Below are 15308 nucleotides of genomic sequence, written 5' to 3' on the forward strand. Positions count from 1 at the left end.
GCATACATATACAAAAACATACATCTGAAAAAATATTTATATATGTATTTATATAGATGAGAAAAACCATGTCACACATCTGGGGACAAACAATGCCAGCTGCAAGTGCAGAACACAAGTGTATTGCAGGAAAAGGTCATCTGAAAAGGGTGGGGACCGTCCCAGGCTGAACTTCTGATGCTGAACTGTGGCAAAAAGGCAGGCGATGAAGAGGAGGCAGGGAATAGGGGGATGAAGGCAGCTTCCCTCCCAAGACAGCACGGCTGAGCCCCCGCTACAGGACCACAGGCAGCATTGGCAGTCATGTTTCAAAGAGGCAGTAGAGAAATTCCTTAGAGTACCTGAAATACTCAAGTGATACATGTGCTTGGGAGATACTTGGAATGAAAATACCAGCTACAAAAGGATGTTTGATCTGGAAGAGTACAAGCAGAGCAAGAGCTAGCACTGGAAATTAAAGCCAGATGAATTCAGGTCAGAAACACGGTACAGTTCCCTGCTTTCTCTTAACTGTTCCACTTGTGATTATTCAGCATGCCACCAAACAGCATCTTCCAATAAAAGCAGGTGTCTCCCTGGAGGAGAACGCTTCACCCAACCAAAAGTCACTTCAGGTCACACAACTGGATGCAACTACATGGTCAGCCTTGGGCAACTGATCAGACTAAGGAATAAAATTGTTCTTTTAGTGTTGAAAACACACACTGAACAGCACAGTCCTTTTTTTTTTCCCCTATTATTTTTTTCACTGCACAGCTAAATTTTTTTAAAAAAGCTTCCCATTCAAGCAAGAGGGGAAAGTGCCCAGCTAGCAGGTGGAGATTCATGGAGGCTCAGCAAGCTGAATCTCGGCACAGATTCACCATGGAGAGCTGATGAATGCACAACAGAGTCAGCTTTAGAAATTAAAAAATAAGAACAATTTTGTCTTTCTTTGTGCTTCATCTGTCCTAGCTGGGTTACTTACATGGCATGCATTTTTGGGACATGCACCGGTTTGTGCTGATAGCATCTGCTTAACTTTTCTGCAGATACACTAATTTTTACTCCATTTTACAGCTGTAATATTTAGGAGTGATTAAATATCTCACCTCCACACTGACTCCTCTACCTGTTTGCAATGTGGCCGTTCACAATACAGCAGGAACCAGAGGAAAAACACAACAACAACCCTGCTCCATCCTCCCTGCACATAGCAGCTGTCACTGACAGGATCACCTGGCAAGTGCCATCAACCATGAAGCATATTTTAACTTCTTTTACAGAGGAAGCACATCATATTTTATTTCACAGAGGGCCCCCCTTCATCTTTTTCCAACTCATCTGAAAAAATGGGATTGAACTTGACTAAGAGACTTAGTGACTTTAGAAATTTAGTGTTACATTGCTCCAAATGTTCTGAAAATTGCTCTGTACAAACCTGCAGTATACCTTACTTACAGAGCAGAAAGAAAGGTTGTCTGTGTCTTCCTGTCCCTGTATGCTAGAGGAGCCTACTGCAGATGCTGAGCCTGGGCTGGGATTTCTGGCCTGGCTGGATGTATCTAATTTTTTCCAATCGAACTGTTCTAATAACAATTCTAAACTTGTCTTCTAAACAAGATGTGCAGACCAGGCATATGGCACTGGACAGTACTCGGCAAAACCAAATTATCAGCAGAAAAAAATGTCTCCAAGAGAAGATTTCCGTCCCTGCAGACAACATGGCAGTGATGGAACATCAGCTGCAACCCCATCTTTTAGACCTCTTCTAATTGTTTTCTTCCTCTATGCTCTGAGTGATAGCAGGAGGAAAACCCGATCTGTAGACTCATGGAATTGTTATGGCTGGAAAAGACCTCTAGGAGCACCGAATCCAAGCATTCCCTTGGCCCTGCCAAGGCCACCACTGACCAATGTCCCCAAGTGCCACATCCACATGGTTTTTAAATCTCTCCAGGGATGGTGACTCCACCCCTACCCTGGGCAGCTCTGCCAGGGCTGGACAACCCTTTCCATGAAGGAACTGTTCCTATAACACCCAGCCTACATCTCCCCTGATGCAATGTGAGGCTTTTACCTCTTATCCTGTCATTTATTACAGGGGAGAAGAGCCCAACCCCCACCTGGCTGCACCCTCCTGTCTGGGAGTGATTGTTTCTCCATCTGCAGAGATCCTGCAGGGAAATGGTGATATCCATCTAAGCAACACTGGTGAGCCACTTGGTGCCAGCACACATTTATTTAGTTTGACCAACCAACAACCAGTAAGGAATCCAGAAATACCAGGGAAGCCTGTGGAGGCTGTCACAACCAAAGGGAGCTGTTTTCACAGTTTTATGAAACACATTGATGCTCTCTCCTTCCCTGAACTCTTGCTGGGAAGAACAGTGTCGTTCATGGAAACTGTAACCAGGTCAGCACTAAGGCAGGATCTTTCCTCCAATATCCAGAGATGTCTGAATTTAGAACACCAGGATCTAGGAGACTTGGATCCAGAGTTATTTAAACACTGAGATCTATCAGGCAATGCAAAAACACAGAGAACAACTCTGCTCCAGTTCAGAACTGGATGGTAGAGGAGCCAGACAGTCTGATCACGGCATTCTCAAACTCTCTAAACAGTCCAGTGCCTCTTCCCATGTCCTCGATGTGAGGTGCCACCAAGGCAAAGTTCCTAGAGCAAGGGAGAAGTTAGAGACCTTCCTGGAGAGCACAGTATTGCAGACACAGCACTCACCCTTCTCTGTCTATGTGAGGCAATGGGTGTTTGGAGGTGTTTCGCAGCTTTCTGTGAAACTGGGTGAAATCTAGTTTTTCAGGCTGCAAGTCCCACGTTGCACCACTAGGAGAGAAAAACAGGGAAAAACAGAGAAAGGAAGTCCACTACTAATTAAACACCACCGAGCTGAAGAGCAGAGGGCACATTGGAGCCTGCAGGCAAGGAAAGCTGGCATTTCTGGAAGCACCACTCCCCACTCCCTGCTGCAGAGCACGTGGATGTGAGCCTCCAGCCTTCACACTGATGCATCTCTTTTCATTTTTTCTTGTTTTTTAGGTATGCTGAGCTCTTGAGCCTCGATCTAAGCCTCTAATTTCGATACAGAAGACACCCTGCAAAATATACTCACTCTCTGCACCAAGAGGGTATTGCAACAGGTCCATGAAATTATGTTCTCTCTGATCCTGCACACCTGTGTGATCCAGTGACTCAACACCTGCAGATTATGCATAAAACTGGACAGGAAGGATATTTCACTGCTTTCACTGAGACAGCAGCTGAACAGTTCTTCCCAGCAGCTAAGAAGCCAACACATAATGGCACCTCCAACTAATGGGAGAGTAAAATCCTACAGCAGCAGCTCAGAGTTGACTCAAGTCTTGCCTGTGCAGCTCTGGGGTGACTACAAGTAATTGTACTGGTACTGGTTTCAGGTGTTTGAACTGCAAACCCATCCAGTGGACTCTCCAATGCACACATCTATTTAAAAGGGTGCTTTAAACAGATTGTGCTTGGTGCCACAGGCTAAATGGGGATGGGGAGGAGGAGGAGCAGTGAAGTCAGTACTACCAGGGTACTCTCTGGTGTCTGGGTACCAGCAGGATGGACATGACAGTGAAGGCTAAGACAAGGCATAGTCCATCTTAAGAGTCCAACTTTCTCTTAAAGCATTTTAAAACCAGCTTACCTGAAAGAGTCAAAGGTGTTGGCAGCCCAGATGTCTGTGCCCAGCATGTCAAGGCTGCTCTCCTTGTTGCCATTCTAGGAGAGATGGAAAGGTGGTTATTGTCGGGAGGCACATGGAGCTACCCTGACCAGGGAACAGCCTCTCCCACCAGCCACAGAGGTGTCTTGGCTCTGCACAAGGGATCCTGTGTTCCTGTGTGAATCCATGCAATGCAGAGACCCCTCACCTGCTGCAGAAGTGCACCGTGAAGGCAAGGAGTGACAGTTTCAGCCTCAGGGACACAGTGCTGTGCGCAACATGGAGCAGACAATGCACAAGCTCAGCTCTGACCACAGCCCTGTCCTCCTGCCCCATGTCCACAACTACAATCCGCCAAGGTCCGGGGGCAGGCTGAGATTCACAAAAATCACAGAATCATTTAGGTTGGAAAAGATCTCCAAGATCTCAAGTCTAACCTGTACCTGATCATCCTTTGTCACCCAGCCCAGAGTACTTGAACATTTCCAGGGATGAGGACTCCACCAATGCCCTGGGCAGCTTGTTCCAATGCTTAACAACCCTTTCTGTGACAAAATTCCTCCTGATGCCAAATCTGAGCCTCCCCTGGCCCAGCCTGAGGCCGTTCCCTCTCCTCCTGTCCCTGTTCCCAGTCTGACTCCCCCGGCTGTCCCCTCCTGTCAGGAGTTGTGCAGAGCCACAAGATCCCCCCTGAGCCTCCTTTTCTCCAGGCTCAGCCCCTTTCCAGCTCCCTCAGCCTCTCCTGGGGCTCCAGCCCATTCCCAGCTCCGTTCCCTGCCCTGGACACGCTCCAGCCCCTCAGTGTCTGTCTGTCCTGAGGGCCCAGAGCTGTCCCCAGCTCTGGAGGTGCCTCAGCAGTGCCAGCACAGGGATGGGCACTGCCCTGGGGCTGTGTCACACCCTGGCTGGGACAGCCCAGGGGCCACTGGCCTCTTGCCCACCTGGGCACCCTGGGCTCATATCCAGCTACTGGCATCAGCACCCCCAGGGTCCTTCCCCATGGGCATTATAAGAAATCTCCAGCCAGCTGTGAAAAAACCTTGAATTTTCCTGTGCAGTCAGCTGCTTTTGTCAAAATGGACAACCCAAAGCATGAGCATGTAAAGCAAAGATCTCACATAAGTTATTTAAAGCCCCTTCACAGTCATCAGCCCTCACATGTCCTTCCTGCATAAAGAGGGCTGCCCCCTCCCACCCTTTACAGGTGAAGTATAGCAGGTTGGATTTTGCCATTCAAGACCATTTAAGAAATCAGATTTGACTTAGTCTGGGTGGAGTGAATGCATTGCACATAAGGAGTCCATATGAACCAATTTTCCCCTCAACATTTCTTATTCAGAATACTCACAATCTTGCACATATTTAGATTATTTAAGCAACTCAGTCCAAATGGTCCCACCCTGGCAAAACACATGCTAGGGAAGGTGGATTCTATCTCTTTCCCGTCATATAACTTCTGTCATTTTCAAGTATTATTAATATTAACCAAGACATTAGAAACTCATAAAAAATGTGACCATTTCTTAATGAAGTCCCAGAGCTCAATCTGCTCACAAATTGAGCAACACTTTCCCAACCAATGTCAGGGACACATGTCCTTCGTGAACAGATGGTTACGCTGTGCAGTCATTTCCAGCACAACCAATTTAGATACCAAAAACTCCAAACACAGACATACTGCTCCCTTTTTAGTCTCCTCCAAGGGGTTTATGGATTATGATTTTAACCCCTGGGGATCTGCAAGTTGACATGTCTCTGCTCAGAAATAAAGTACCAGAAATACATAACTCCCGTGCTAAGTTACAGAAGATGAGCTTTTTATTTTAGGCAAATCTAAGCACGATTTTCTCCCACCAAGGAGAAGAATTAGTTTCTTAAATCCTTACAAGCATCCAAACGCAGTATAATGGAAGCACACATGTGCAGGTTATCATAGCTGACACACAAAGAAGAGACAAATCCATTTCAGGTGGCGAGGAGGTCAAGCAGGTCCAAGGCAGCAATTGGACACTCTCATCCAAACCTGGTCCTCCTGGAAGATGTCCCCATAACCTCTTGGAGACACTCCAAGCATCAGCCAGACTCCACAAAGACGGCGCCAGGGCCCAGTGATAACACACCTTGTCATTAAGTCGTGAGTCACTGTGGCCATTTCGAGACACCCTTTTGGTCTTCCATGACCTGTCCTTAGAATCAGTCTCTGTGTCAGCTCACAGGACAGGGAGCAGCCTTGCAGCCTGCCCTGGGCTGCAGGGAGCTTACTAAAATGCTCACAGCACAGTGCCAAGACTTAATAACAAGACTTCAAAAAGCCAGTTCTCGAATCTAAATACAAAAAAAAAGATTAAAAATCGCGTGTATTTAAGAAAAGCAGTGACTTGCTGTCAGTCCCCCCAGGACTGCAATTACAACCATCAGCAATTTTAACATGAAGTGACCCAACTCTCAGCTTTAGATAATCTTTTTCACTGAGAAGGAGTTAGTACTGCTGAAAATTAATTAATTCACTTGGAATGATAATTGAGAGAGACGCTTTCACGAGCGTACACCAGTACTCTGAGAGATGAGTAAAGCAGATCCTGCACACACTGTGGTTTAAATGCACGTCCACAACCTCTGTCCTCCTGCCCCTGCGAGCACAGATGACCTCCATCCACTGCTGCCCAGCCCCTGGAGCTGCTCTCACAAACAGGGACGGGCCCACGTGGACTCTGGCTGTTTACCATGCATGCAACTTCAGCAAATTCCCCACAGAGTCAGCATTAGCATGCACGCAGCAGCTTTACAAAGCCCAGCTCAGCGTCCCACCTCTCGCTGCTCCTCACTGCCATCCTCCAGAAAACAAATACGAAATCATGCTCTTTGTTGCACAACTGCAACCCGGTTAAATCATCACTGCACACAGAACAACACCAAGTGGCCACTTGGGTCTCTGCTATAAATTCAGGGATTATCCTGCGCCATAAATTACTTAATCATTTTTCAGTTCTGAGCTTGAGGAGCTTCCCCCACTTTCCCCCCCCCCCCACTTTTCCTCCTTCTCAGCTGCCTACAACCCCTGGCTGCACTTTGGTAGAAAATAAAAAAAGATGAGGTAGACACTGAACTGATTCAGGGCTTCCCTGTTGAAAACTGCAAGTTTTCGTATGAAAAATACAGATAAAAATATAGATTTTTTGAGGAAGACAGTATTATCCCTGCTCAAAGAAGAAAGGATATGTTGAGCCTCATTCCCACCAGAAAGGACCATCACTTTCTAGATACAACCTGGTTCTGTGGGTCCTCTCCAACCACAGCATGGCTCAGAAGGAAAAGCTATTTCCTCAAGATCTTCAGGAGGATGAAATGGATGAATGGACCAGGACTTTGACCACTGGTTCCAAACCTCAGAGTCTGCCATCCACTTCTGGCACAACTGGTGCTCATGTGTGCATAAAGGAGAGAGATTCCAGGAGAATACAGGAGGACACAGGCTGACTGAATCTAACAGGAATGGTCCCTCATCTGAGTTCAAGGATGGACCTGAAGCCATATAAAAAGTTAATTCTTAGAGTCTTTTGCAGGGTAGGAAGGTAACTCCCCATATAGCCCTGCAGACAGCTCACACAGAAAGCAGCTGGACTAAGGGGCACCATTTAACACTACCTATGTGCTGTCCACTCATTTTTCAACTTCTAATGAAGACCTGCCAGCAAATAATTACAGACATCTCTTGATTTCCCACAACTGAAATACTCCAAGGCTTCAAATACAGGAACCACCCCCCCACCCCCCCCGATTTCCTTTGCACTGAACCAGCTTTCCCAAAGCTAAGGCAATCAGCACACCTCAGCAGGTCACACATCACGAGAGAATTAAAGAGGCCTTTGAAGTGTCCTTCCCAGCTGACATGCACCCATGCCTATGTGTGACACACACCACAAACATGTCGTGAGGGGGATGCCTCCAAGAAGTAGCAAGCATGGGACACAGCTTCAGCACGTCACCACCAGGTATACCTTGGCTGATTGCCTGAACTGGCTGCTTCTCCTGTGGCTGCCAGACCAGGATCCAGAGCCCTGCCTGGAGCTCGACCCCGGCCGGGATCCTGTGCTCCCACTGCTGCTGTGATCCCACTCTTCCTGAAAATAACAAACAGGTTGCTTTAGTCAAGGGCCACTCTGTCCCACACACTCCAAAACCACTGATCTGATGGAACAGGAGAGCTCCAGCTTCCAGGCCACTCATGAGTGCACCTACAAAACCATGCCCATGACCAGCATCCTGATTGTGGGGCTTCCTGTGAACCCTTTAACATGTTCTACTTACACATTGCAAAGGGATGACACTGTGGGAGGCTCTGATGAGGATAAGATTTGGCTCTAGTGTATGCATGGGGAAAAATAACACTTACCTTCTCTATCTTCATGATATATGCATAGTATTAACTATGCATATTCATCAACCTTACATCCTCTAAAGCTGCTGAAGAGTATTTGGACAAAGTCCTTAATAACAAGCTTTAACTTTTGGTCAGCCCTGAATAGAGCAGGCAGTTGAACTGGATGATGGTTGGTACCTTCCAACTGAAATACTGTTCCATTCCATTCCATTCCATTCCCTTAATTCCCCTCCCAGGCCCAAATAAAATTCTCAGTCAGTTTTCCCACCTCTCAGCCCACTGCTGGAGTCCAGTTATTCACGTGGCTGAGGACTCTTGTAGTTCACCAGGAGACACATTACACAAATAACTATTTTTGTCTCTTAAGGAGCTGTGCCTGATGTTCTCCTTTATTCTCTCACTTGTTGTACTGTCAAGTAAACTGCAGGTTTCTTGTTCAGCCCTCAAGGCATAATGACTCATCTGAAAACCAGAATAACTCACCTGACCAGCTCTACCCAAACACCCCACAAGGTCCTTGGGGAGCAAGGTGGATATTGTCATGGCAATTGCTCCAAAAGCTTTGCTCAGAGGCCTGGGAAAGGCTTTTGAAGTCATCTAAAATGATTAAAACCCCATGATACCACAAAGTGCTGAATATTCAACTCTTCCAAGAACTCATAAAATCTGGGAAATACAAAGGGAAGCCTGTATTTTAGGGCTGATGGGAGAGCTGACAACTTCAAGAGGGCTTCTCATGTCTCAGATGTTCCCATGAGGCTACATGAGGTCCTGCAGACACTGCCATGGGCGAAGGCAAGGGCAGAGCCACCACGGCCTTCAAAACCAAAAGGATTCACCCACCACTCAAACTGCCTTTGAACACAGCAGCCAAGTCCAGGCCACCAACTTCAGGGCACAGACCAGGTCCCAGCTCCACCACTGCCACCTGACTTGGATGAGGCAGGAAGACAACTGCACAGCAGAACCTGAACTACCTAAGGTGATGCTACCCAGTGGTCCAGCAAGGACTTTGATGCACATGAAACATGGAAGTATTCACCCAACACAAGGAATTGGAAGCAAACCACTCCAGTGATGGTTTCTGCATCGCTCCAGCTGGACATTCTCCACCCTACAACCTAGTAAGTTTCAAGCAAGTTCAAATACATTGTGGTATTGACTTCAAAAGAGGCAATTACCTGGTTTTCAAGTTGTAGATAAATGAAATTGGAATGGTTGTGGTTATTCCCACTGACAGTTAAAGCAGCTTCTTCCCTTCTTATCACACCCCGACGCAAATCTCCCAGTGGCTGAGAAATACCAAATGGCACAAAAGGAGTTGTTCAACTGGCATGAAGGGATAAAAACCATGGTAGATGTCAGACAGGCCACTTTAGCAAGGCCTGAGGAAGAGCCAACCTTGTAGGCATCCTGAGAAGTGAGGAAAACCTCATTTGACAAGGGAAAGATGTGCACCAGCTGAAAAGGTGGTTGGGAGAAATGCACCTTCACTGCTTGATTAATTATACCCTACACACTGAACATCTTGTTCACACATACCTACAAAGTTTCTGTGCCAAATGCTACAGGTCAGCACATGCACCCTTTGCTTTGAAAGACACACTGAAAATAAAAACTGTTCACTTATATTCAGTAGACCCATCTTTTAGGAGTGGTTTTCTGCAGACAATACAAGACGTTGTAAATTCCAGAAATGCAGCTGTTGTGAGAAATGAGAATATTGGTATCACTATGTATCAATGTCCACCAAGAAAAGCCACTGGATACAGCACAAACCAGTTAGATCACAATCACTGCTGATTTTAATAAACCAGCTTGTCTCCCGGCTCTAACTCATGGCCTTGGGACTTTTGCCCTGTTTACCTTCCTTACCTTTATCAAACACTGATACAAATATTGAAAACCAAATAATTTTTAAAATAAAATTTCTACACTAAAACTGTTGAAACGTCTGATGAAAATGCAAATGGTCCAAACTTGAGTACTACCTGAATACACTCACCAGCACAGTCAACCTCAGTATTTCCCCAAATTCCTGACTAATTGCCATAGATTAACAACTTTTTACTGGTACCTTATTGAAGGGGATTGAAATCTCCAGAATGAAAATACAACCCCCAGAAACAATCCCACACATTTCTGATGGCTTTGTGTCCTGTAATAAAGCTGTTTCATGCTAAAATGGACCGTCTCTGCAGACCTTCTGTGGGAACTGGGCTGCTCACACCAACCTCCTGGGTGATGCTCAAGGAGTGGGTGAGAGCATGCAAGTAATGATTGTTCCTTATAAAAACACCCAAGCAGCAAAACCCCTTCACCAGCATCATTGCAAAGTCCATAAAAACCCATTCCCAGACTGCAGAGGCAGCTGGAGTCCAGCAGAAAGCCATGGTTTTCCATGGCCAAGCCATACCACTGGTGAGATGTGGTACTGCTCTTCCTCCACCTGTGTCTGTTCCACACACAGCTCCTGCTAAACAAACCCACTGTGCTGCAGGAACAGAACTGACTACCACAGCTGACAAACACTGAAGAAACAGTTGTAATGGCACAAAGCTCTCCACCCCTTGGCTCCTGCTGACCCAATTCCCCATCATCTGGCCCCAGTACTCTGCTGTGCCCTTAAAAAACAAAGGGTCTCCCAGTCTCTCTCAGTTCCCCAAACTGAGAACTTGAACAAATCCTTGAACTCTGGCTCACAGATCTTATTTGGGCTCCTCCACCTACCATTTGTGATCTACACTCACCAGCAGGAGATGGGACGTCTGAGCCACACTTTGGGATTGGGTGGGAAAACGCCATCCCTCCAGAGACTGATTCCCAGACGCTGCTCAAACCCATGCCAATCCTTCTGGCCAAGCTCTGCACCTTCTTAGGAACTGCCAGGCTCATGAACATTACCACTGCCAGCAGCCCTCCTTTGGAAACTAGCTGTCAAATCTAACATTTGCATTTTAATTAGCAGTAATCGTATGTTTCACTTACACTGCAATTTTCACCTTTGCAGTGAGCTCTTTGAGGCATGAACTAATTAATCCTGCTGCCTTTGCCAGCTCAAGAGTTAATATTTTCTGCTGCTTCAGTGCAAGTTTGAAAATCCTATTTGCAGAAAAAGAAGATAAGTTTCCCCAGTGCAGAAACCATAAATGGAAACACAGTGATCACCTACGTGGTTGCTCTCAGTGAAGATAAGTATGAGTGAAGTGGGCTGTGCTGGTAGAGATGTAGATCAACCCTGGCAGCAGCACAGGTTTTAAGTGTCCTGAAGATAATAGTGGATTCTGGATGGGATTAATGTTCAATCGTATGTAAAAATTTCAATATTCCATGTACAGCATTCATAGGTGGGCCAGAGGAAAAATAACAGGAAGCTGGCAGAGTTCTCAGGACCCCAAAAACCTCTGAGATATTCCCCAGCACAACAAGGCCCTCACATCTGCACCCAGGAGATCCCTAGATCAAGTTGTGGGGTGTCCTTCAAATGGTTCCTCAAATTTGATCTTACTCCTGGTCAGAACAGGAAACAGCTATTGTATAAAAAGGCCCTTTTTGAGGTTTTTCTGCAGTGGAGGTTTTCACACACCCAATTTGTGCTGCTGCCAAATCTTCCCGTTATGCAGAATTTTTGCACTGCACTCCAAGTATTTCCCTAGAACTATTCCAGAAAAACCACTCCAATTTTAATACGGAAAACCAAAGGCTTAATTATTTTAATAACTCAAAATACACCTTAAAAAAAGGCAACAAAAAATCAATCATAAGATTACTCTAAATATCTTAGTAGGGTAAACTTTCTAGCTTCTTTCTTCTCAAAGTATTACATAAAGCTATAAGAACAGCAGAAACTGTTATAAAAATGTGATGCAGAAGCCTCAACCTCTTTGGCTCTGTTCCTTCCCTTCCCAGGTCTATGCCCACCTTCTCCAGCCCCCTCCAATCTGCAGAAGGGACATTGCTTTAAGATCATCTGCTACCAGGGAAAGTAAGGTTTTATCTACACTTGTCTCATAATACAGGACCAAAGGACCCGATGGACTTGGAAGTAGGAGGTGAAGCTTACAAGATCTTTCTGGACTACCTGGGAAAGGACCAAGTCTGTGTGGTTGCGTTTTTTGGACAATACTGGAAGAGCTATGCTATCCAAGGATGTGCTAGATAGCTCCTTTACACACAAGGATGAAGAGGAGGAACACTGAGGGTTCTCAGAATGGCCCTGAGAACTCCAGATGTGCTATGGAAACCCATCAGCAAAGCCCTGTGCCAGCCTCAGAGGACATTCCCTGCCTAGCGCTCCAGCACTGACTGACCTGTTCATCCAAACCTGGAAAGATGGACACCTCAAAGGTAAATCAAGTTCCACAAAAATAAGAGTGTGGGAAGCTCTACAATGGGCAGACTTCGGTGGAGTCTTCTCCACCCAAATGGAAAATGAGGGTGACAAGATGTCCTCTCACGTGAGCCACTGGTGACACCAAGCCCAGAAGACACCTCCCCCCACCCTCAGTAAGTAGCAGCAGTTCTCCAGAGCAGGCAGCAAAGCAGTGAAACATCTCCCTCCCAGACCTCCTGACACCCAAGCAGGTGTCTGCTACACGAGGCACTGGTGCTTCATGAGGCCAAGCCCAGACAGAAGTCCCAGAGAAAGTTACACCTATACATTAGCTGAAGGACTTGATTTCTTTCTCAGCAGTCTGCTCCAACCATAATTGAGTAGGCATTCACTAAATGAGGAAGCATCACCCAGCAATTACAGGCAGAAAAGCGACTGGTTTTCTCAGAGATGCTCTTTGCTCATGGGCAGGTCATCCCACTTAAAGTTCTACTCTCTTCCTTCACCAGGCAGGCAGCCATCAAAATGTACTCACTGGCAAAGCCAGTGACGGTCTCTTGTTTTCTCGTTCTCTTTTGGAAACACAAAATCAGTGTCTGCAGCATCAGCCAGCACCCACCTGCCCCAGAGATCCTCAGCATGGTGGACAACCTCAGCTGAGGTTGTACTAGTGCACAAACTGGCCCTGGGCTACGACATGAGCAGGCCAATGAGATGGAGAACCCCAAGCATATTCCCCAAACATGGAACTGCTGGAGCAAGTCCAGAGGAGGCCATGAGGTTGATAAAAGGACTGGGGCACCTCATCTGTAAAGACAGGACGAGAGAGTTGGCGCTGTTCAGCCTGGAGAAGAGAAGGTTGTTGGAAGACCTCACAGCCCCTTCCAGAATCTGAAGGGAGCCTAAAGGGAAGCTGGAGAGGGACTCTGCATCAAGAACTACAGTGACAGGCAGGGAGTAATGGATACAAATTGAAAGAGGGGAAATTTAGACTGGATATTAAGAAGAATGTTTTTACTGTGAGGGTGGTGAGACACTGGCCCAGGTTGCCGAGGGAGGTTGTGGATGCCCCAACCTTGGCAGTGCTCAAAGCACATAAGGCCCTGAGCAACCTTTTAGTGGAAGGTGTCCCTGCCTATGGCAGGTGGATGATTTTTAATATCCATTCCATCCCCTTAACATTCTATAATTCCCAAAAGTCCTTCCAGAGTCATCCCTCTTGTTTTCTTTCAGATCTGGACCTAAGGATAGGCAACTCAAGTGAGACACAGGCTGTCCACCAGCACAGGGAAAATGAATTACAAATTTAGTCAAGAGACCCTGCCAATCCACTGTCTCTCCAGCCCTATCTGGTTAGCCAAGAATTTGGGGCATTACATGCTGCCTCCTGATGTCACTGGACTTAAGCCAGCAGGACAATATCACTGCTAACTTCAGTTAATTTGGACCCAGTGATATGTCCTCTGTCCCCCGTCCAAGATCATAATCCCTTCCCTCCTGCTTCTGCAGCATCCACCAGGGAGAATCTCCTTGTGGTTGATCCCAGCAAGTCAAGCAGCCCTGATAGCTGCAAAAGAAAATTTTCTGGAACTGTGAAAGAAATCTGCACAGATAATTTGATTTTTCCACTCTCCATTAAAACGAAGCTCTTCTGTGCATTGCAATCTGCTGTTACCCAAGAGACAGCCTTCACACATTGTCCCACACCTTCTATTGCCTTTGCTTTGGCAACATGGCAGCTTTTCCAGCCATGACTGCAAGACATGGACATGGAATGACAAGACCTTAAAGCTCATCTCATTCCATCCCCTGCCATGGGCAGGGACACCTTCCACTAACCCAGGCTGCTCCATGGCCTGTCCAGCCTGGCCTTGGACACTTCCAGGGATCCAGGGACAGCCACAGCTGCTCTGGGCACCCTGTGCCAGGGCCTGCCCACCCTCCCAGCCAGCAATTCCTAGTTCCCAATATCCCATCTAACCTTGTCATTCCCAGTGGGAAGCCATCCCTCTTGTCCCTCCAGGCCCTTGTCAGAACTCTTATGCTAGCACAGTTAGGGATATTCTTTACTCCAGGCAGTCTGATCTCCAGCCAAGGCCCAAGAGTGCAATCCCACCACCCCACCCAGCCACCATGTGATGCTGTTTCTGCTGGTTTAACAGGGGGGCAAACCCAGCCATCTCCTTCACCACCAGCTCCTCAGGGAGGACAGGACAGGGGTGCCACAAGCAAGGTGTGGGATCATCAGGTGTGCTCTACACACCCTGCCTGCTCCTTCACTGCTCAGCAGATCGGCAACATGACCATCGGCTGCAGAAGCCTCTGAGGGCCCAAACTCTGTACCAAGTTCCTGCTGCACCTGGTGGGGCATGGACACAAGCAGTGGAATGAAAGCAAGCTCTGTTTACTGCCAACAACACAGGTTTTTCCTTGGTGATGATGGGTGAGAGCCAGCCACCATGGGGGAAAGGAGGGACTTGGCCAGGAAGGAGGATTTTCAGCTCTCCATCTCCCACCGCCTGGAAAAATGGCACAAACCCACAGAGTTGTTCTGGTTTTTGTTAATGCCTTTTACATAAGGGGAGCCTGGGATGGAGCTCCTGCCAGGCCTTTCATGTACCAAGAGCTCTGCTGGCTCCCTCAATATGCACCATACCAGATTTTTTTACTTAATGAATTGCTCTTAGAAATATATCAAAGAGCTTCCTACTTGCCACAGCCTCACAAGGGGAATGCAAATAAAGTATTATATAAAAACTTCCCACTGGCTCTTTTTGGGGAAGAAAAAAGAAATCCAAACATAAAAGAGTTTAAAATTATTCCATTATCTAAACCTTCCTCATTTATAGAGGCAGTAAGGTGCTCAAATAATATTTTGAGTACCCGGTCTCTGCCCCAGAGGCTCACA

At 46.8% G+C, this 15308-nt stretch overlaps 1 protein-coding gene across 4 annotated transcripts in view; it reads right to left on the minus strand.

Annotated features, from left to right (window-relative positions):
• The window catches only part of CTIF (cap binding complex dependent translation initiation factor), a 143225-nt gene that overhangs the window by 93127 nt on the left and 34790 nt on the right, over positions 1–15308 (minus strand). For 3 of the 4 annotated variants that reach the window (XM_068177087.1, XM_068177086.1, XM_068177088.1), the window contains exons 4-6: positions 7685–7807; positions 3669–3742; positions 2720–2824 (exon numbers count right to left, since the gene is read on the minus strand). In XM_068177087.1, the coding sequence (XP_068033188.1) occupies positions 2720–2824; positions 3669–3742; positions 7685–7807 (302 nt within the window). The remainder of the gene's footprint in view (positions 1–2719; positions 2825–3668; positions 3743–7684; positions 7808–15308) is intronic. The other variant, XM_068177089.1, reaches the window with a different exon arrangement.

This window comes from Anomalospiza imberbis, chromosome Z (assembly GCF_031753505.1).
Source record: "Anomalospiza imberbis isolate Cuckoo-Finch-1a 21T00152 chromosome Z, ASM3175350v1, whole genome shotgun sequence".
Classification (NCBI taxonomy): domain Eukaryota; kingdom Metazoa; phylum Chordata; class Aves; order Passeriformes; family Viduidae; genus Anomalospiza; species Anomalospiza imberbis.